At 31.6% G+C, this 22310-nt stretch overlaps 1 protein-coding gene across 2 annotated transcripts in view; it reads right to left on the bottom strand.

Moving 5' to 3' along the window:
- Nucleotides 1-22310, bottom strand: part of LOC107455482 (lachesin) — a 184093-nt gene that overhangs the window by 31207 nt on the left and 130576 nt on the right. For both annotated transcript variants that reach the window (XM_087166358.1, XM_043041967.3), the window contains exon 2: nucleotides 2632-2744. In XM_087166358.1, coding sequence (XP_087022484.1) covers nucleotides 2632-2744 — 113 coding nt within the window. The remainder of the gene's footprint in view (nucleotides 1-2631; nucleotides 2745-22310) is intronic.

The following is a 22310-nucleotide window of genomic DNA, read 5'->3' as shown; positions in this document are numbered from 1 at the left end:
TGCCTCAGGGGATAGAGCGTTTGCCAGCCAGTAAAATAAACTGGGTTCGAATCACAGCAATGGCTGGTCGATACGAATTTAACATCCGGTTTGCACAGACCACTCTGCTGACGTAAAATAACCTCAATGGCAGACGGATCATGGGTTACAGTCTCCTTACCGTGGAGCGAACTGTGGGAGGTTTTCGTGGTTTTCCTATCCATCTAACGCAAATGTGGGTGTTGCAACACAAAGTCCTTCACAAAGATAAATTTCTCCTAATACTTAATCAAGGAGTTCCCTTTTCTTCTGGATTGTGTACAAAATTACAGGCTACGAAGTTGATCATTAGTAGTTTTAACTCCAAAAAATTAGGTCGGCTGTTCAACGACGATTATAAAATAAAATAAAATTAAGTGAATAAAGTTTGGTAAGTGTGAGAAATTTTCAACATATTTAATATTAGTCTAAGAAATGAACTTTGATAACATCACTTTCTTTATTATTTATTTATGTACTGCATTAGAATTTACTCATTTTTAATAATTTTTAAAGGTTAAAAGCCATTTCCTGGTATAATTTGTCTGGTTTACTGCACATTAATCTTTTTTTATGACGGAGATATTTTCATACTTGCGCAGTAATTTATTTTAACCTTCTTTAAACCGGGAATCATTAATAATCAAATGAAAAAAATGATAATTAAATCATAACAAAAAAAGTATTATTTGCTGAAATATATCACATAAACCGGCCAGCATTAGTAACTACCTAACTTCATTGATAAGTAATAATTATGATATGTTTATGAGAGTGTATTTTTTTTTTGCTGACATTTATCAAAATAAGTGGTTAATAACTGGATTTATAATTTTATCTCTAGTTCAATAACCGTCATTGAACAGCTGATTTTTTACCAATGCCACTGTTACCAATGTTCATCTCCGTAGTCTTGTAATTTTGAATCCAATCCAGAACGCAAAGGAACTCCTGGATTAAGTATAGGAAAAAATATGCGTTTCTGGAAGACTTTTGATGGAACTAGCGCGTTACATGGAGTGGAAAACCACGAGAAGCTCCCACGGTTATCCTGATGGCAAGGGACTCAAACCCATGATCCGTCTACTACTTAGGATATTTTACGTCAGCACTGTGGTCAGTTTCAAGGCGTGGGCGGAATTCGAATCGATCAGTCATCGCTGGGATTGAAACCTGATTCGTCTCATTGTCAGGCGGGTGCTCTATCACCTGAGCCACAGCAGTTCTTCTCCCTATCTATGTAGATAACGTGTTTAGGAGAAACATTTATACATAACTGAACAGCAATCATGCCACTTGACAGTGCTTTTCAATTCTCTTCGCCAATAGAGACTTTATGCGTTTAAACTGATAAATAACTAAAATATTTTAAAAGTTAGTAAATTTAAAAAAAAAAAATTGCCCATTTGGAGAGATTTTTTCACCTAGATAAAAATTATTAAAAATCTACGAATAATTCTCTATTATTGTAAATTTTAATTAACCCAGATAACTCTGTGTTGGAGTTGATTTTGAAATATTAAAAGATTAGATCACAAAAGCTTAACAGTTTCTCAAAACTAGGATGTCTTTTTACGTCATTTTCAGAATAAGTATTGAAGGTGTTGGCTAAATATAGGTCAAATTTCACTTGACGCTCTTTTTCGAGGCTCCGTCACCAAGGAAAATAAAAGAAAGTCATAGATTAAGTACTTTACACTGGAAGAAATGTGATGATTTTAAACTATATATATATATATGTATATATAATCTTACCACGAAGAATTATCTGGGCTTTAAAACCGACAAATAACTTAAATATTTTAAAATTTATTAAACTTTTTTAAAAAATCGCCAATTTGGCAACATTTTCCCACCTAGATGAAAATTATCAAAATCTCTGCCTTCTTCTCAGTTTTTTCAAATTTTTATGAGCCCAAGTAATGCAGCATTGGAGTAAGTTTTTAAATAATAAAAAATTAGACCACGAGCTCTTTTTATTTTCACAAAACTGTTACTTTTCTCCATAAAGATGTTCTGCGCCATTTTCAAAGTAAACACAGTGGCTTTATATAGGCTAAACTTGACCGAACATTCATGAGTTTCAAATTCACAGCAGTTATAAAAATAGCATATTCGCAAAAAAACATCATTTCATATTACGACGGAGCCTTTGAGAAACAGCTTAACAGTCAGGAATACTAACATACAGCAAATGTGAAAAAATAGTATAGTAATGTTCTAAATATTAAAAAATAGCATATTATGAATTGATAGCATAATATTTTATCCTTAGAAAAATAGTATATTATTATACAACACGTTATATAATAACATAATATTATAAAAGTAGCATATGTTTATGTATCATATTCTTTATGTAATAGCATATTATAATAATAGTACGTATTATATTATGCGCATATAATACGTGTAATTACGATATATGTGATAACATAGCATTCGAAAAACAGCCCTAACAATTGTTTCTTAACAAAGCCACGTAAATAATCAATCTAAAATTTTTCACTTAAAAATACTTTAACAAGCTACGTTACTTAACAAAATTTACATTAGACCATAAATATGACCCTTAACATTTTGTCGGAAGCAGAAACCATGAAAGGAACTTACTCTGTACGTGCCTAAATTTTCCACAGTGCAGCTAAGTTGAGCATCTCTACCGATTGCAATTGTTACGTTTTGAATGGATTCTGCAAATTCTGGTTCTGCTTCGAGCAAATAATCTAAAAGAAACAATGATGTATTTTAATAAAACAGAATTGTAATTTAAATTGTAACTGTACTCAAAAAATTACTAATGCTTTAGAATTCTCAACAAGCATTGCACTGATATGAAAAAAAAAGTGCAATACATAATTTGATTAGTCCCAAAAAATATCAGAGTAAATAAATTTATCGGTAAAAAATCTCATTTTTACATTATCAGTCTTCGATAACTGTTAAATAGTTTTTTTTTGCAGATTTTGATTTTTTTTTTAAATTTAAAATTGTTAAGTTTAGGAATTTGTAATGATATTTTCTTTAATCGTGATTATATTATCAATTATAATTGAATCGTTTATATATTTGAATCTATTCATCTCGATTCCATTAAATTCCTCTATATTACACTAAGTTTCATTGATATAAAGCCTCATCATAAGAAATGATTATATGGGTTTCGATGTAATTTGATTACATTGGATTTGATGTCCGGATGTGTTGGTTTAAATGATATCGCTTTTGATAATGAATTACATGGGTTGAAAATTCAATCTAATGCCTTGTTGATTGACTTTTAGGTGGAAAAATGATTTTATGCTGTTATATATATTTTCTTTTGTGAAAATGTAATATCAAATTTTCTCTCCGAGTTGAAGAAAAAAAGGTTTGATTTATAATAGAAAGATGAAATAATTGATGAGCGGATTTGTAAAAAGGTTCGAAATATAAACTAGATTTCAACATTTCTCATTAAATTTATCTTTTAAAAAGGTCTATAATTTTACTAAGTTATTGTATACATCTCTAACCTGTCAGTATTGAAAATAATAGAAAATTTCTGCGTGTTTTCACCAATAATCGTCTTTCTAGTGAGAAAAGCACAAAAAATCTCATAGAGAAAAAAGAAATTTAAAATATGGAAAAATTTATCAAAAGACGAAACATGGACATTGCATAAATAAATTTAATTTAAGTTCAATAACTCTTTTACCATTAAACTTGAAAGGAAATAAACACAAATTAAAATACTAAATGGTCAAAGTGTTATAAATTTTTTTTCTTCTTTTTTTATTAGATCTGTGAGTAAAAGTTTGAAGTAGTACATTAAGTACTATTTCGCCTGTAATAACAAACTAAATAATTTTCGAAAAATATTCTTCTGTAATACTCAAACAATAAAAAATGCTAATAAAGCGACGCACAACCTCTTGCTATTTATAAAAGTTTTTGGAATATCATTAAGTTTTAATCCAATTATCAATTGGATTAATTGTTTCAGATAAGTTCAAAATTTTTTATCTTTTAGTAACAGTTTGAAGTGACATAATAAGTTCTATTTATTTATTACAGTTTTAGTTTTTCATAAGTTATTGCCCTTTGTTATCTAAAAAATGCTGAAAATTTAAATTTAAATTAATAACCTTACAATTTTTCCTTTCCTGAGTAGCAATTTGGAATATTTTAGTTATCTCGTAAACAACTTTAATAACTTTTTGAAAAATGTTTTTACTCCAACACCCGAAAGAAAATAACCGTTAATAAAGCATCGGGCACTTAAATTGTAATTAATAAATAAATTTTACTTTTAATCTGCGTGTAATAGTTTGGAATGTTCTATTTTTTTTTTGTAAGCAATTTTAATCAATTTTTAAAGATTATTCTACTTCAATAATCAAAACAAAAGTAACGTTAATTACAAAATCGATTATTCGAATTGTAATTAATAAATCAGTTTTTTTTCTTAAAACTCTGAGTAACAGTTTGGATAGACCTATTTTTTTATTTCTTTCGCAAGTAATTTTAATTATTTTTTAAAAATTATTTCATCCCAATAATTGAAAGAAAATAAACGTTAACTACAAAATCTATTATTCAAATTGTAATTAAAAAATCAGTTTCTTTTTAAAACTATGAATAGCAGTTTGGATAGTCCTATTTTTTTGTAAGTAATTTTAATTAATTTTTAAAAATTATTCCACTACAATAACCAAAAGAAAATAAACGTTAACTACAAAACCGAGCACTCAAATTGTAAATAATTTTTTTTCTTTTTTTCTTTCTCTCTCTCTTTTTTTTTTTTTTTTTAAATCTCAGAATAACAGTTTGGAATATTTTATTGAGTACTAGTTTTCTTGTAAACAAATTTAATTAATACTCAAAATTTTATTTCACTGTGATGCACAAACAAAAAAGTAAACAAAACTACCGAAACATTCAAAGAACAAGCGTAATTATACCACAAACTACAACATTTACAAAACTAAAACAGGCGTAATAACAACATATTTGAAGCAAGGCAGCATCACTCCAACTTTTCCTTTCAGAAGAAAGTTTCCCGGAGAGAAGAAACCATTGTTCTTAATACCGCCATAACGCCCTGTTTACCTGAGGAAATTCAGAATCTTTCAGGCGAATCATAAATTACTTCGGAACGCGACAAGCGTCCCCAGACATCGAAATCTTCGCACCTACAACCCTTCTACACCCCTCTTAATAACCCCTGGGGAGTGGGCGAGTAGCACGTTCGGTGATTAAATGCCCTTCACCCATACATACCCTATCCCGATCCCAAAATCTCACAGACTAATTGAGGGTAATGGAAATTTCAATAAAAGCATCCGCTCAGATTCTCTCCACTCATTAAAAGGAACACAGGTCGACTCGCTGTTAATGGAAAGAAGTACAAGGGTAGTTAAGTCACCCCCTTTTATCCTTTTTAACCCCCTCCCCTTTTTGTTTCACTCGGATTGGGAATAGGTAGGAGGAGCTGAAAAATGTAAGAAACAAAGAAATGTTCAATGGTTCTATTTTGAATCTGCCTTTTGCGTGAACAGGTGTAGACATAGTTTTGAAAGAATTGATTGAGTGGTAAGAATAAATAGCATGTCCGGACGTGTTCAGCGTATGTAATTTTGGAATGTAGTGTTTCGTGGTAATAAAAATGGGTAAGGATTAAAAAATGTCTATAGTTTTAGGTCTTAAGGTGTTTAACATTAATGGACTTCTATGGGTCTTGTGGTATTTACATAACTTTTGCCATTATTTACAAAATTACTATCACATTAATTTTTTTTAAAATAAAAACTTATGAGTTTATTCCAAAACGAAAATGGGGTTATTTATAAATTTCTCTTTTCGTAATACTATTATTTTTAAATTTTTTTTAAGGAAGTTAATAATCAAGTGTATTTATTAACAAAAATTATGCTTTCTTTGCTTCGCAAGGACTTTGAACACAGAAAATAGGCCTTCCAACATTTATACTTCAGAAAATTGATCGTACGAATGGTGAAAGGCGCAATTTGCTCCAGCACAGTGATTGCCACTTTATTTACCAGATCTGAATTCGAGGGGTTTTCCCGTTTTTAGTACATCTTGGAAACAGCGATTTGGGCTTAAATCACTAAACAACAAAAATAAAGGCTTTGGCATCTGTTAAAAATTCTTGTGCGAGGAATGAAATAAAAATATTAATTGACTTGCGTGTCAAAGAAGAGCATTTGTTACATTTTGCGTTAAGACCAAAAGTAGTCGAATTTTATATTCATTATAATTTTGATCCAAGGTAGAAATGATAGTGTTACATTTTGTAAGTTTGGGTGAGACATTACAATTCGTAAATTGATCTTCAATATGCGCAAACCATAATTTCAGAGTTTCATTCCAAAAAGGAGAAGGTTTTACTGAGACATTGAGTTATCGAGCTCTGCATTTCTTGAGTTAGGCATAGCTTATTCCATGGTTGCAATTTTAAGACCAAGAGTTTCTTCACACTTTGAACACTTATAAATATGTTACAGGGAGTCAGGACCTTATCTACAAAATAACACTTTCAACGGAAGAACGTGTCGACAAAACGACCTTGTCGACGAAATGACCCGGTCGACGAAATGACCCGGTCGACGAAATGACTCGGTCGATGAAATGACCCGGTCGACGAAATGACCCGGTCGACGAAATGGCCTAGTGGTGTCGATGAAGCGGCCTGTCTATGAATGTGATTTTCGCTGAAATGAACGCGACTCGCTATAGAGAGCAATGTTTCATGTTCAGCATTAAAATTATTGTGTTTTGCATGGAAGTTATTTTTTCCTACTTTATGTATGCATATTAAAGTAATTAAGAAATGGGTAAAAATAAAAATGCATGTTTCATTTTCACAAATTAAAGTTCGAATAAAAAAAAATTTAAAACTTCGTCAAGGAAATAATATTTTAAGCATTAAATGCCATACTTATTCCTGAATTTTATATTCTTGAATGTTATATTTCATTTATTCTAATATTTTGTGAAATTAGTTTTAAAAAGCATTGAAACATCAAAAAGCTGTTCATAAGACATATTTTTAATTTAAAAATCGATTACTTTTAAAAAATTGCACTATGTATGTATATTAATTTCGAAACAGTTTGTTTATAAAATATTCCTTAAGATGCTCTTCGTTGCTAAATGCATTGATTTATTTTGCTGTCGATCTTCATTCAAAATATAATCTAATATTTTGCTCATTGCTAAGTTATTTACTTGTTTTGCTATTGAACTTATTATTCCAACTTTTGCAAACTTATTACTTATTATTTTAACTTTAACGTTTATTTTATTTTAACTTTTGCAAAAATCTATTTTATTTTCTCTTTTAACTTCTCAAAAAATTCATATTGTTTAAAATAAAATGTGATTAAAAAATGGGATTAAGTATGATTTTGGTTTAAAAAAAAAGGCGCATGTTTTTTTCCCTTCATACTTTTCATTTATTTTCAATGTACAAATATCTTTATTTTGTGCAAGAACTCAGTACTGGGGACCCCATGTTAACGCAGCATTTTAAATCATAGTTCAGATATATTTTTCAGATATATTCATCAGATATATTCATCAAACTCATTTTCTGTAGATCTTCAACTTGTCCAATTTTTACATTTCTCGATTTAAAAATGATTCGAATTCATATTTTATTCAGCGTGCGAATTTAAAACCGCTTTCTGATTTCTGAATTCCTTTAACTGTCAAATGTCATTTCATGTTGCGTGATCGAACAAAATTATGCTAAAATATGATGTAAAAAATAGCAAAAGATAGCAATATATAAAATAAAAAAAATCTTATTTAAATGTATACTTTGAAAGATTACAGTATTGTTAATTAAATCAATTAGATTCTTAATATAACTATAACAAGAAGGGTACCTAATGTAAAAAAAAATAAAATAAAATGGTATCATACGAAGCTTTTATGAATGGGGTACCTGCAAGTGACGTAGTGTGGGTGTCTCGATCCTGATTGGTTGTTGAAACGTGGCATTTGTTTACGTTCGCAACTGCTCTTCTAATTTTATTTCGAGTAAACCAAGCTCATCAAGTATCAATTCACTTAAGTGACACATTCTGTATTCTTACGCAAAAATTCTTTCCGTATATTTCAATTATTTATGTTTCTTAACACAGACAGGCATGAAGCCGTGCGGAACATAAATAAACTAATTATACATCAAAGTTGCCAGGTACACAAAACAAAAATATGTCAGGGTTACAGTAAAAAAAAAAAAATTCTAAGGTAAGTAACAGACGTAGACAAGAAAGAATTACATTTCAATAAATTCGATGTGTGATAAGGTGCTGGATTTAATTAATTTCACTTTAGTTAACATTTTAATTTATGTGAAGAAACTTAGCTCAACTTAAACACGCCAATTTGCTCCAATTTGCTGGCGCCGAAGCCACAGGTCACATGTGTGGGCATCGTAATTTACTTTTTCTTGAAGTGCAAGTACCCAATTCCTTTAAAGGAAACATTGTTATTCATTTTTATCCTTCTGTCATGCTTAAGTTAGTCTTCGCAAAGGAAAAAAAAATTACCTATCTGAAAAGAAATGGCAACAGTTGTATAAAATATGAATAGATAAAGGAATGCCTTTTATTTGTGAGATATCTGGTTCAAAACTTGCGCTCGATGAAAGTATTCAATATTTTTCATAAATTTTTCTGTCAAATAAGTCTGAATTATTTTGGAAATGCTATTGCTGCTATTCAAACAGATTAATGTTACAAATGATCGAAGTAAGCATTAGTTAGGTTTATGCACGGTTATGTTTAGCTATGGGTAACAAATATTTTCGATTTTAAAGAAAATAGATTAAATCTTTTTAAAATATCCATTAAAAATATATACCTAAAAATTTGAGGTAATTTCTTAAAATAGTTGAAAAAAATCCCCCCCCCCCACTTAAACCCTTTGAGGCAGATCGGACACTGGTGTCTCTTTTATGTATTTATCTGACACTCTTTTCAGGTAAAAAGATATTTCGGTATTTTTTAATTATAATAGATACTATTTTTTAATTGTATAGTATATCTGCAATAAAATATAAAATCCAAGAAAAAGTATTTTGAAGGTACATTTTTTTCATTCATGCTCAAAATTTTATTAATAATTGATTTCGTAAACCAAAGAAATTTCAATGATTAATCTCTTAGATCTAAATAACTGCAAAGACGATCAAATTTGAAAAATTATTGTTTGGAAGTGAGCTGTCTTTGGAAGTTTTACCTTTAACGCAGAAAAAGACATGCTGTATTTCATGCTGTATTTTATAACCATAAATTATTAAAATACCAAGTATAATATTTTTTACTAATTTATTTTTCTAAATTGGTACAAAACGAAGAAAAAAGTAAGAAAAATATATTTAATAAAAATTCTATGTCAAAGTGTTTAAAAAAAAAAAACCTTACTGGCATGAGTTTTAATCCTGAACTCTTCAAAAAAGGTACTTGTACTGTCTTCAAAAACTCCTTTTTATATTTTTTAAATGCTAAGTATGGTTACGTAGGATAACTTAATCAAAAGCATAAAAATTTGACTAGATTATAGGTCAATTTCTTGACCAGGTGGCAAAATGACTAAATCATCAAAGTAAATTGATTTTTAAAACGACAGGAAATTACGTATGCCTTTTAAAATAATAATAAATACTGTTCTTATAATATTTATTGAAGATAGCAGATAATAACTATTGCAAATTCTAAATAGATGATTGTTAGATGTAGAATAATTATTTTATGTTTACTTTATCGAGGAAATATACTTCCGGTAAAGTATGTGATTACAGTAGTGTACAATGAGAAAGAAAAAAAAGGCAATAATAAATAATTTAGACATGAAACTTTTAAAGACATTCAAATATCTATATATATATATATATATATATATATATATATATATATATATATATATATATATATATATATATATATATATATATATATTTCTCTTACACGGCGACAAAAAAAAGCCTCATTACAACTCCCCGAATGGCAATGCTAGAAAATCGACCAATGATTGCCGCTAAAAATGTCACGTGCCAAATCTAGCATAAGTGGCTCAACATATAGCGCTTTTAAAAACGGAAACTGAAATAACCAGAGAGAGCATTCTATCAGCTGCGGTAATCTCATACTATTAAGCTAGGCAGAAGTGAGTAGTGTTTGTCGATAGATCTCTATTTTAGTATTTTGTCGAAAGCGCTTTTTTTCGCGAATTTATATATTACTAATTTATTTGACGATTTTTGATTTATATCACGAATTTATTTGTTTTATTATTGTTATTAGTTATTCATAGAAAAATGAGTCTTAGTCGCGCTCTTACGCTTCAAGATTTTATACTATAGCACATTTCTAATAGGTTTAACGAATTATATGTCATTTATTTGAATTCAAATTTATTTTAATGACTTAGTATTCTCTAAAAATATGTAATTTTTTTAAAAAAGAAAGTTGTTATGTGGATTTGAATGATTGTTTTGAATTCTTAGAATTTTGTGCATTTGTAATGTACCTAAGTTTGTAGCGAGCGAAGCAAGCTTGATTTGCGAAGCAAAAAATATAAGATTGCGTAGCAATTTACGGGGGTTGGCAAGCGTTAGCGAGCAGGGGGCGCAGTCCACTAGTATACTATAAATATCACGATTGTTAGCAAATGTGTTAAAAATGCTGTACAAAGAGACTGATTTTTACATAATTATATTTACAAAATGAGCTTACAAATAATTTTTCCTTCCGCAAATAAGCACTTTTTAAAGGGAATTATATGTAAAACATCAGAAGTTTAGAATTTTATAGGAAAATAATCAAGGGACTTCTGAAGGTTAAAGATCCTAATAATTTTTTTCCCCTAATCGTTATACGAAGTACGACTATTGAAGTTATCAGGTTATAAGAATATTTTTTTGCTTATCAAAATGGATAGTTTTAAGGCAGAAAATATTTAATGAAGGTAGCAGATAATTAGCTGATTATTATCTTTCCAAACAGATATATTTAGAACATCGATTATAATAATTGCTATTCCAGATAAATAATTGCTTATACGTAGAATAATTATTGAACGTAACATAACGAGAATGATTAGTGATGGTAAAAGAATAGACTCATAAAAAAATGTTTCAAAAGTTAAATTCAAATAAAAAATTGATCGAGCAGGTTTTAAAGCAAAACGGCTAATGCAGGAGAGAGCGTTGCAACTTGGACCGCACATACATTGGATCAATGCAAATTTCTGCTTTCCCAAGGCTGCCAACTTTCCATGCTTTTTGTAAAAATTTATTCGGGTGGTAGCTAAGTATATGTTTTAATGTATTTTTTATTCGTTTAAACTTATTTTCCACATCACTATAAATAAATGATTTAAAAGTTCATGTGCAACGTCACTTTGGTCTATTTCTTTTGTGGTGAGACTTTTAATATGTTAATAAAAGCACCGAAAATTCTGAAAGCTTTGGTTTTTAATTGTCTACCACTCTGTAAAATATTTTGCTGAAAGCGTAGTAGTTGGCAGAAAATTTCCGCATTCAGTATATGAAATTGATATCTGTAACAAGTACAGGTTTATCTGTTACAACAGGTACATTTTTATCTTTGTAGCAGCAGATACAAGTATATCTGTAACTACAACTGGTACAATCGTAATTACTGGAATAGTTTAGTTTAAATGCCAGTCAAGCATAATTGAAAACTCATCTTTGAACATGCAGAAAAAATAAAGAAAAAAAAACTTTATTAAACAGGAAACTAAAATAACGTAAATTAAAGATCACGTATTTTTCTGGAAAACAAAATCAACAAGAGTATTTTACTCTCACCATAATCTTTTCAATTGCAAATCTAATTACAATCTGTCTTATATAAGCAAGCATACATCTAAAATATCCAATCAGAACCATTCTCGTAATGAGTGTAAAAGAAAAATCGTAAAAACTACATTTACAGTTAATATGTTAATTTATATGTAAAAGTCCGAAATAAAGTTAAAAAAATAAAGAAATAAATAGGTCTGCAAAGAAAGAAAATGCCCTTTTTTTCTCTTTTGAATCACGTTCATCTTTCTCCCTCTTCCAGTGGTCTTTCGAACTCATGAATTCTGACTTATCGTTCTTCTTATTCGAATCTTGTTCCTTCAAACTTGAAGTCTGGCAGTAAGAACAGATGCAGGAATGTTTGCAGCTACAGGTACTGTTGTAACAATAGGAGGACGAAATCTAACTGCCAGAATATCACTGGATATGTGATTTTGAGCTCACACTCCTTTTTAAACCTGCAGATCTTTAAAAATTCAACTTAACCAGATTTAAAATGATTTTTTGAATATTTTGTATCTTAAAAATATGTACAGCCCCGTTACATCCAAATCACTATGATTTCTTTTCGTTGAATAATTTACACCATGTAATTACAATGAACTCTCACTTATTGGTTGGCCCATGGAACCAATAGAAAAAATCACAAAGTCATTTCAAAATCACGGTAACAAATAAATGGAAAACTACCTCCATGCAATTGCACATAATTTGAGTATAATCTTATTGTACGTTTAAAAGCATCTTCTTTATCTTGTATATCTTGTAAAAACTGATAAATAAATAAAAATGAATAAATAGAACTGAAATAAATAAAAACTAACTTCTCAAAGGTCTATTTCAAGATTAAAAAAAGTGAGTTTTTTTTAAAAAAAAAGATGTCCTGTTCTTAAATTAATAAAAATCAGTGAACGAGATATTACACCCACATGAGATTTTGACCTTGTGAGATTTTGTCCCCAAATCGGTATTATCTGATGCACTGATGAACGGCTCTGGTTAGTCAGGCATTATTTGATTTTTCCGGTTACTGAGTAATTTTTTTTCAGTCTCTTAGATAACAAAATCAAGCCTCATAAAACGTGCATTTATAAATAGAATTGGGTATACTATAGCCTACGTCACAGGTTGTGTTATTCCTACTTAATTTAACCCATGAACGGCATTTTCTGCGAGCCTAACTTCAAGCCACAAATAAACAAACGAAGTGTTTGATCGTTTAAATAGCTGCTCGCCAGATTTTATTGCATTATAAAGAAAAGTAATTGATATTCGATTTTTGATTAATAATTGATTTATGTGGATAGTGGCATAGAATTTAGCATTGCGTCATGGTAAATGTTATTCCTACTAAGTGGAAGTAGTTGTTTTTTTTTATATTATACCCAATTAAGCTACATTAATATATCATTCTTTTTAAGATAAAATACTATTTTTTTAAAAAAAAGGTATAAAGGTTCTACAAAAATCTAAAAAATATATCTTAGACTAGTCTTAGTATTGTAACTTGGTTCGGTCCAATAAAAATGTCCCTGTGGACTATACCACTCACAAATATGTAAAAATTTTGATATTTTCTGTAAAGTAATAAATTTTACAGGTATTCTTATAAAGTGCGAATTACTCTACATTGCGTTGATAACATTATATTACGTTGATAACATTGATTATTAGAATGTGAAATTCTTCAAGTTCTTACTTTTTGAATTAAATAATAAAATTATAATTGGTCGAAGGTACGATGCGATCCCCATCTTAAAAAGTTTAAAATACATATATAGTATTGTAGAATGTATTATACTCATTTGTATAATTTTATTGCTTTAAAAGATTGTATAAGTATTTTGAAAATGCATATTTAATACAAATATTATAATAATCTTTAACTTTCACATATCATTCAAAGTCATAGAAAGCCTGATAGATTAAGCAAATGATGCGTACAATACGCAGAAAATTATCCATAAATGATTTAACAATAATATGTTGATAAACGTTTTCTGATAAACCCGTAAGTTTAAATGCGAGGCAAATCACCGGATATCGGTTTCATCTTTGAAATTCACGGGCGCAGACGAGAAGAAAATGAAGCCTTCAAAATCAAACGATTCATCGATTTTTCTTTCTGCATTGCATCGTCATCGTTTCTATTCGAAAGCTCATTACGGAACCACGTGGTCGGTTGAAGGAGTAATTGAGGGAGAAATAAATAAGGGAAAAAAATAAAAGACTTTCGCAAAGAAAAATTAGGTGGCGCTTCTGTCAGGATAGAATGCGGCTTGAATCGTAATTAATTAACGTCTGCCACGAAAAGTGGCTAATTAGTCAATATTTTGTCATTTCTTTTAATTATACTCCACCTTAATGACTTCTGCGAGCACAGGAGTGCTCTTGAGTTGGCGAGAAATCGTCTTTAATCACGTATTTTACAGCTATCTTCTGATAAAAGTGTGCCTTCTATCTTGCTTTCGATGTTTCAATTGTTTGCGTTTAGAATTATTTGAATAAATTGGGAGAAAAACGTAACAATTCTGACTGCAAAAAAAAAAAAAAAATCATTTGTTTTAACGCTTTTTGTATAGTTAAGAAATATAAGATTGTATTAAAAAAACATAAAAAGTTGTATTTAGAACAATAGATGTTTATACACACACTTTTAAATTGTTTCTATCTTATAAAAAAGTTCATGTGATGAAATTCTTGAAGATTTTGTTGTCTCTTAAAAGTAAAAGTGAAAAAGAAGTCATTAATTTTTCGCTTTATGAGTTGCTTTAGCAATGTTTTTCTACAAAAAAAAAAAAAAAAAAAAAAAAAAAAAATTCATTATTCATTTTATGTAACGAACTTAGTAATTTGAAAATTATTCATTTGATTTAATTTATTCATCTGAATTATATACACTTATTCATTTGTAAAATAATTAACACATACGTTATTTATTTATACGGAAGCCTTATTTTCTTTTAAAAAAAATCTTACTGCGCTTTACTTTTTTAGTTATGGAGTATTTAGAGTATTTAGCTTCAGTATGGAGTATTTAGCTTCAGTATGGAGTATTTAGCTTCAATATGCAGTATTTGTACTTCTAGCTATGGAGTATTTAGCTTCAGTTCAGAAATAATTGAAGCGTATGCAATTTATAAAATTTCAAATCGCAATACGATACTTACTGCCAATCGGGCCAATCATTTAAGTTCATATTTTTTCAAGCATCTTGTAATTGCAATCTATTTATGTTTTGCAAAGTTAGTTTCTTTGTTTCCAATTGAGTTTATAGCGATGGTCATTGCAAGGGATTTTATATTTTAAAACTTTTAACTTTTAATTAAAATTCTTTGCGAAAGTTAAGTTCGTATAGGATGGAATCATATCTTTTTAAAATTTTAAAATTAATTATTTATTTTCCATTCAATTGCTTGCAAAGATAAAAATAACATGTTATCGTATGCGGTGGAATCCCATATTTTTAAAAATATTTGCTCTTAATTCAATTGCTTGCAAAACATGTTATCGTATGGGGGTGGAATCCTATCTTTTTTAATATTAATAATTTACTTTCAATTCAATTACTTGCAAAACATGTTATCATGTGGAGAAGAATCCTATCTTCTTTTTAAAATAATTATTTACTTTCAATTCAATTCTTTGCAATCTTATGGGATGGAATCATATCTTCTTAAAATTATTTACTTTTAATTCAATTACTTGTAAAACATGTTATCGTATGGGGGTGGAATCCTATCTTTTTTAATATTAATAATTTACTTTCAATTCAATTACTTGCAAAACATGTTATCATGTGGAGAAGAATCCTATCTTCTTTTTAAAATAATTATTTACTTTCAATTCAATTCTTTGCAATCTTATGGGATGGAATCATATCTTTTTAAAATTATTTACTTTTAATTCAATTACTTCCAAAACATGTTATCGTGTGAGGTGTAATTCTATGTTTTTAAAATTATTTACTTTCAATTCAATTACTTGCAAAATATGTTATCGTATGGGATGGAATCATATATTTTTAAAATTTAAATCTTTCGTTCATCTTTAATTATTTGCGATGGTTATTGAATCGCATCTTTTTCCAGCAAATTTATTTGACATTGGATTTAAATAAACTTGAAAAAAAGGACCTGCTTGTAAGAGTTGAAAGATTTTTATAGAAAACTATATCAACTATAATTTTATACCTGAACGTAAAAGTTTTATTCTCTGCTTTATGTCGGAATTCTTAAAATAATCCATTTAGACGGGGGCAGCAGAGACTAGCTTAATTCTAACAGTCTCTAAGTAGTCCGGTAGCAGTTGTGAAAAGTACTACAGAAATAGGGAAGAGAGGATTTCGAAAGATGCCGGGAGACTTAAGCGTTATTAGTCCCTCGATGTTTTGGTCATTCGATTCCCTACCATGGCAACAAGCTAAAGGGATCTAAAAGGGCCGCTTCGGTCCTTTCAGAACGGTCAATTTTAATGCCCATTTCGAACTAATTCCTTTTGTGTTGATTCGAGCATTTCTCTTTCCGTGAATAGAACGAGTTTTGTTTGGATGCCCCCTCTGACCTTATTTAGTTCGCAAATGATGGCAACAGATTTCCGTCCCGAATCAGATTAAATTCCGAACACTGGAAGGTTTCTCCTCTCATTGCATTTCGGATTTTAATAGAGTCTGGGAGTTGTTTCGAATGAAGGGAAAAGTGTTAAAACCTTCCACCAACTTGTTCGGAAATCTCTTCGTTGATGTAATTCAGAAAAGCGCTTGCGTGCCTCCGATTCTTCTGTTGTTCTGAGCGGCACAGACTGAAAATATTACTGGCAGCGCGCTCTCTCAAAAGCGCCTTTCCTTTGTAAATTTTAGATAGACTTAAAATCGAAATAGTTTTCACTGCTTGCGGGGAAATAAAGCTTTTCTAGAGTATGACTAATAGATTAAAACCCTACAAAAACAATATGGAAGAGAAAATTTGCAGCCGCAACAAAAGAATGACTAATCAGAGTCTTCCATTCACTGAATAAATGATTGTTTTTAAAACAATCGATTAACTGTTTGGTTTCCTTGAATACCTGTGGTATTTGGATAAAAGTGGTCTATAAAGAATAAACTTTTTGGGGAAAACTATAAAGTGGTGTATTAATATCTTTAGAATCTATTTTGGTTATAGTGCATTGTAAAAAATTCAGTGTAATTCAACGCCAAAAATGGTGGCAACTACTTTACATCACATGTCACTTTTGGATTTAGTTGTTGCAGTACACGAAGAATGTTCTTTTACTTCACTTAATGCAAAGTAGCCACCGCCATGTTTGGTTTTCAGTAACACCAAAACTTATATTTACAATATGATGTGAAAGCATAAATACACTAATCCTAAAAATGAAATTAGTTTGCAAATCAAATAGGCACATAGCACAGAGAGAATATGAATTCGAACTACTTTAAACAAAACCAAGCGGATAGAGATTAAATATTACAAAAATATTAATACTGATAATAGATTTATATGCATATTTTTATTAAAAAGTAATTAACTTTTTTATGCAACTAAAAACATGTATACATTTAATAACTGCTCACTTCCGTTCTTGGGAGAAGTTCAGTGTCGTGCGAGGCTATAACTAACTTCCAACTTCTGCTGTTCTAATTGTAAACAATAGCCGTTGATGTCTTACAGACGGCAAGATCGGTAAAAATAATTTATAGCATCCGATCTTGGCGTAAGCTTTCTTATTTATTGGAGTTTAGGTTTAACTTAACATTTTGAAGGGTTTGTGAAAGGTTGCGATTCGGTTTCAACTTGAAATAATCCACAATTTTTAGAGTTTTTCCAACTCCAATTTCGGATATGCTTTACATCTCAGTTTTATAGTACATACAGAACATCAACTCAGGGTTAGAGTGGTAATTATCCTCGTTTGAATAATGATTTCGTTATTTTCTTTCTGTACAAGCTGTATGCAAATCGTTATATATTTTCGATAACTTTGTACTCGTATGCAACATAGCTTTATGTACTCCTACGCTCCTGTTGTGTTGTTGCTTATCCTCTTCTGGCCTGACGAAGTCAGACCAGATCTATGAACCCGTTGACCTGAAGAAAATCAAACACCAAAAGAGGAGTAGAGTAAATGTCTTCCCAGAGAAGACCAAGACAGTTCAGGATGTGATCGGCGGAAGCCCGGTGCAGATGGCATTTAGGGCAGAGGGGGTAGGTTTTAGTTCCCTCAGAAAATAGTAAACCTTTAAGATGGCCAGTAGCTAGGTGGGAAATGGTGGTGCAGACTCTCCTTTCAAAGGGAAGGGTCAAAGAAGCTCCAGGCTTATTTCCCTTGTACCAATGGTGGATGGGTGAGGGGAATCAACCAGTCTCTGAGAAGCTGGGATTTCTTCAGGGAGTAAAGTGTCAAGATAGGTAAGATCAGAAGAGGTAGGGTGTGGTTGGCTGCAACCCTTTTTAGCTAGGCTGTCCGCTAAATCATTACCATAGATACCGACGTGAGAAGGAGCCCATTGCAGGTGAATATTATGTTGGAGGGACAAGAGTTTTAGGTTGTTTACGATGGAAATACTGGTTTTGTCGCCAATTTGGGTCCGGTTGTTGAGATGTTGTAGGGAGCTGCGGCTATCAGAGAATATCCAAATGTCTTTAAAATAAAGGTCATTTTGCATAACAAATTCCAGACCCCTGTTGATAGCCAGAAGTTCACTTCTGAAAACGGAGCAGAAGTCTGGGTTACGCTGGCAAAGAGAAAATTTTTCATCAGGAGTCTCGATGTGGACTCCTCTACCAACATGACTATCGATTTTGCTGCCGTCAGTGAAAATTTTTGCGTCTTGTTTTGGAACAGAGTAAATAATTTCGAGAGCCAGTTGCTTTAGCTGTTCGGGCAGGAATTCCTTCTTATTGTCAGGAGCGGGAAGGTTGAAATGGAAGAAAACTTCTGGAAGATCTTCAGGAGGTGTCAAAGAACTGTGAAGGGAGTGCGGCTCTACATTACCGACAAGGAGGTTTTGAAAAACTATTTGGCTGAATGGACTGCTTTTCCTGAGCCTTTGGGAATCCAATTACTGAGGTATTCGGAAATCTTGTTATGTTGTCCAAAGCTGAGGAGCTTGTAATAATACTTTACCAGGCTGGCTTGTCTTCTGGTATGGAGAGGCAAAAGGTTAGCTTCATAACGTGCAATGTTGGCTGGGCAACTCTGTTTCAAACCTGTGATAATACGGGCAGCACTAAGTTAGACCTATTCAAGTTTATTTAGATTGGTCTCAGAGACACAGCAGAAAATTGGTGAACCGTATTCGAGAATAGGCCTTATGAGAGCCAGAAAGCTAGTTCTCAGAGTGGTCGCATCCGCACCCCAGTCTCTGACAGCGATGTGCTTCAAGATGATCAAACGCTTTCTAGCTTTCAAGGTAATATGTTCAATATGCTTATTGCTGGTAAATTCAGGGTCAAGAATAAAGCCTAAGTATTTTGGATGTTTCTCATAGATAAGTTCCTGGCTCTCAAAGACCAGTTTTGGGTGATAATTATACAAATGCTTATTTGTAGTGAAGAAGGTGGTTGTAGATTTGCTTGGATTGAAGTGAAGTTTATGGTCATCAGCAAAAAAAGAGATAAATTCGAAAGAAGCGTTGAGTCTGGACTCCAAGTCATCCAGATTGTTTCCTGAGCTCCAAGGGACAATGTCATCAGCAAAGAGTCCAATATTTGTGCCCGGGGTAATTGTCCGCTCAATGCCAGCCAAATAAAGGGTGAACAGAGTAGGTCTAAGTACGGTTCCTTGGGGAACTGCTTGGCTCAGTTTATAGGTGTCAGAAAGTGTTTCATTATATTTAACCTTGATAGATCTTTGTTGAAGATAGTCTGAAATTCATACTAGGGCATTACCTCGTATGTTGAAGGTGTCATGAAGCTTTACGATCAGTTTGTGTTTCCAAACCCTGTCAAAAGCTTTAGTAAGATCTAGTAAAGCAGCGGCACTATGATGAGTAGGTTTGAGATTCTGGGCATCCCTGATGGTTTGCGCAAACAGTAGGACTTGATCTGTTGTGCTATGGCCCTTTCTGAATCCATATTGTTCTCTGGGAATGAGTTGCTTTTTATCCAGGATAAAATTGAGTCTTGTTAGGAACATTTTTTCCATTAACTTGCTAGAAGTGCATGTAAGGGCAGTGGGTCTAAAATCTTCCGAGGAGCAAGTATTCTTGTTTGGTTTTTTGATTGGAATAATAGTGGCTCTCTTCCATTCCTGTGGAAGTCGCCCTTGTCTCCAGGATTGATTAATGATGTTTAGTAGCCATTGCTTCCCTGAGCTGCCAAGGTTTTCAAGCATACAGCCATAAAGACCATCTGGGCCAGGATATTTGGTCATATCAAAAAGTGCCATTGCCAGGAGTAATTCACGCATAGAAAAGGGTTTGGCTAAAGAAGAATCTCCAATATCAGTGCTTCGACAATCGTGCACGATGCGTCTTGCTTTAGTCAGAATTGGCCTATCCTCAATCGAGAAATTGAGTCTGCTAATCCGTTGGTAGTGGTTCGCAAGGCCATTGGCCGCAGATTTGTCATCTGGGAACATTTCCCCATTGTCGTTTTTGATAGAGTTGCAGTCTTCAGTCTGAATTTGCTCTCTGTTAATGCCTTTAATAATTTTCCAAAGTTTAGTGTTTGAGGTTCTTGGATCAATTTTGCTACAGAGATCGTTCCATCTATATCTTTTAAGTTGGGCATAAGCTAGTTTGATTTCAGCATTAATTTTATTTAAAGTAGTCCTAGAGTTGACATTCGGATCATCAGAATCAATAAGTTGTTTTCTCTTTTCCAAGAGAGATTTAAGAATGGTGAGATTTTCTTTAAAATGTGGAAAATAGCTTTTTATGTTTCCTCTGGGGATAAATGTTTTTGATTGTTTAAGAATGATGTTCTTGAAGGTTTTCCAGTTATCATTAAGATTTGGAGACTGTGCCTCTGAGGTAAAGTTCTCATCCACAGTGTCTCTAAAAGAAGGCCAGTTTGCCTTGGAAAAGTTCCAGTATTTTTCGCGGTTGAGGGAAACTTTCTGTTTTTTCTTGAATACTGTAATAACTGGTAGGTGATCACTTCCAATGTTATCAAGAACAGACTAGGAGCATAGGGGGAATAATTCTCCGCTGGTCATGGCAATGTCTAGAGCCTCAGACGTATTGTAACTAAAGGAAGAATGGGTCTGAGTTCCATCATTTAGTATCATAAAGTCATTGTCATCAATCATGTGAAGAACATTAGTACCACGTTCATTATCGCTGGAGCAGCCCCAGATGGCATGTTTCGCATTGAGATCGCCGACGATAATAGAATATTCTGTCAGTAAGTTGGACAAACTGTCAGGAGAATAGTTCATAAAAGAATGTAGTGTAAAATAAACTTTCTATTCAGTTTTGGGCCCCTCCCGGGGCAATTGCCCCGTATGCCCCTGCCATAGTTAGGCTTTGTTGGTGATATAATATTTCCCAGTAAGAATTAAATCTCAGCTTGACATAATGATTAAATAGGTCTTGTTTATAATATAGAAACATTATTATTTAAAATATGCATATTTTCCTTGAAGCTATCTTTTAAACAAAAACTGTTAAAAAAAATTAACCTCAATTCCTACTTAGATCAATAAAGAAACATCTTTCCTACGTTCCTAGAATGTGTATGTGATGCTTCGTATGCAAAGCTGGGGAATCATTCAGCTGGATTGTTTTATGCGAAACTAACTTACAGCCACGTCGTTGTGTGCGAAACTCACTTATTTGAGCCTTAAAGGATGAGAATTCTATTTTCTAAGTGAAAAACATTAGTGTGTACTTTATCAGCCTCAGTAAACGGGAAAAACACGCCATTTGCTAATCACCTTTTGATCATTAAAGAAACAGAGAAAAAAGTTTCACATCCTGCTATCGCCACCAAGTTTGGAATTGCAAAATCATCTTCTGGTCATATAGTAAAGAAATGGAAGAGTGTGCATGATCTTTCAAATGCGTCAATCCAAAGAAAGTCATTTGATGACCAAAACAAGAGCACTAATATGAACGGAGATGCCAGCGTGTAAACACACCATAAGACATCGTCTGAATGCATCTGGATTATGTTCACGGATTACTATAAGAAGACCCTCTTATCTGGCCAAAGAATAAAATGATCCGATTTAAATTCACACGAAGCATGGAAAATAAAGTTAATTCTTTTGAAAGAGATTCTTGGAAGAAATATTCTTTGCAGTGATGAATCCAAATACAAATTGTTTGGAAGTAATAGCCAAAGTCTCATTCGTTATCAAAAAGGTACCAGAATGGATACCCGGTACCAACGGCCAACAGTTAAACACGGAAACGTATCAGTAATGGTGAATAAACTTGGAGTTAGAAATTAATATTAAAAACACAAATGAATGACAAATGAGAACCGTACCATAATTTTTTGAT

The sequence above is a fragment of the Parasteatoda tepidariorum genome, chromosome 6, assembly GCF_982258835.1.
Source record: "Parasteatoda tepidariorum strain Cologne lab strain chromosome 6, Ptep-v5.0, whole genome shotgun sequence".
NCBI classification, from domain to species: Eukaryota; Metazoa; Arthropoda; class Arachnida; order Araneae; family Theridiidae; genus Parasteatoda; species Parasteatoda tepidariorum.
The sequence above is the reverse complement of the archived record's forward strand: the minus strand, read 5'-3'. Positions and strand labels throughout refer to the sequence as shown.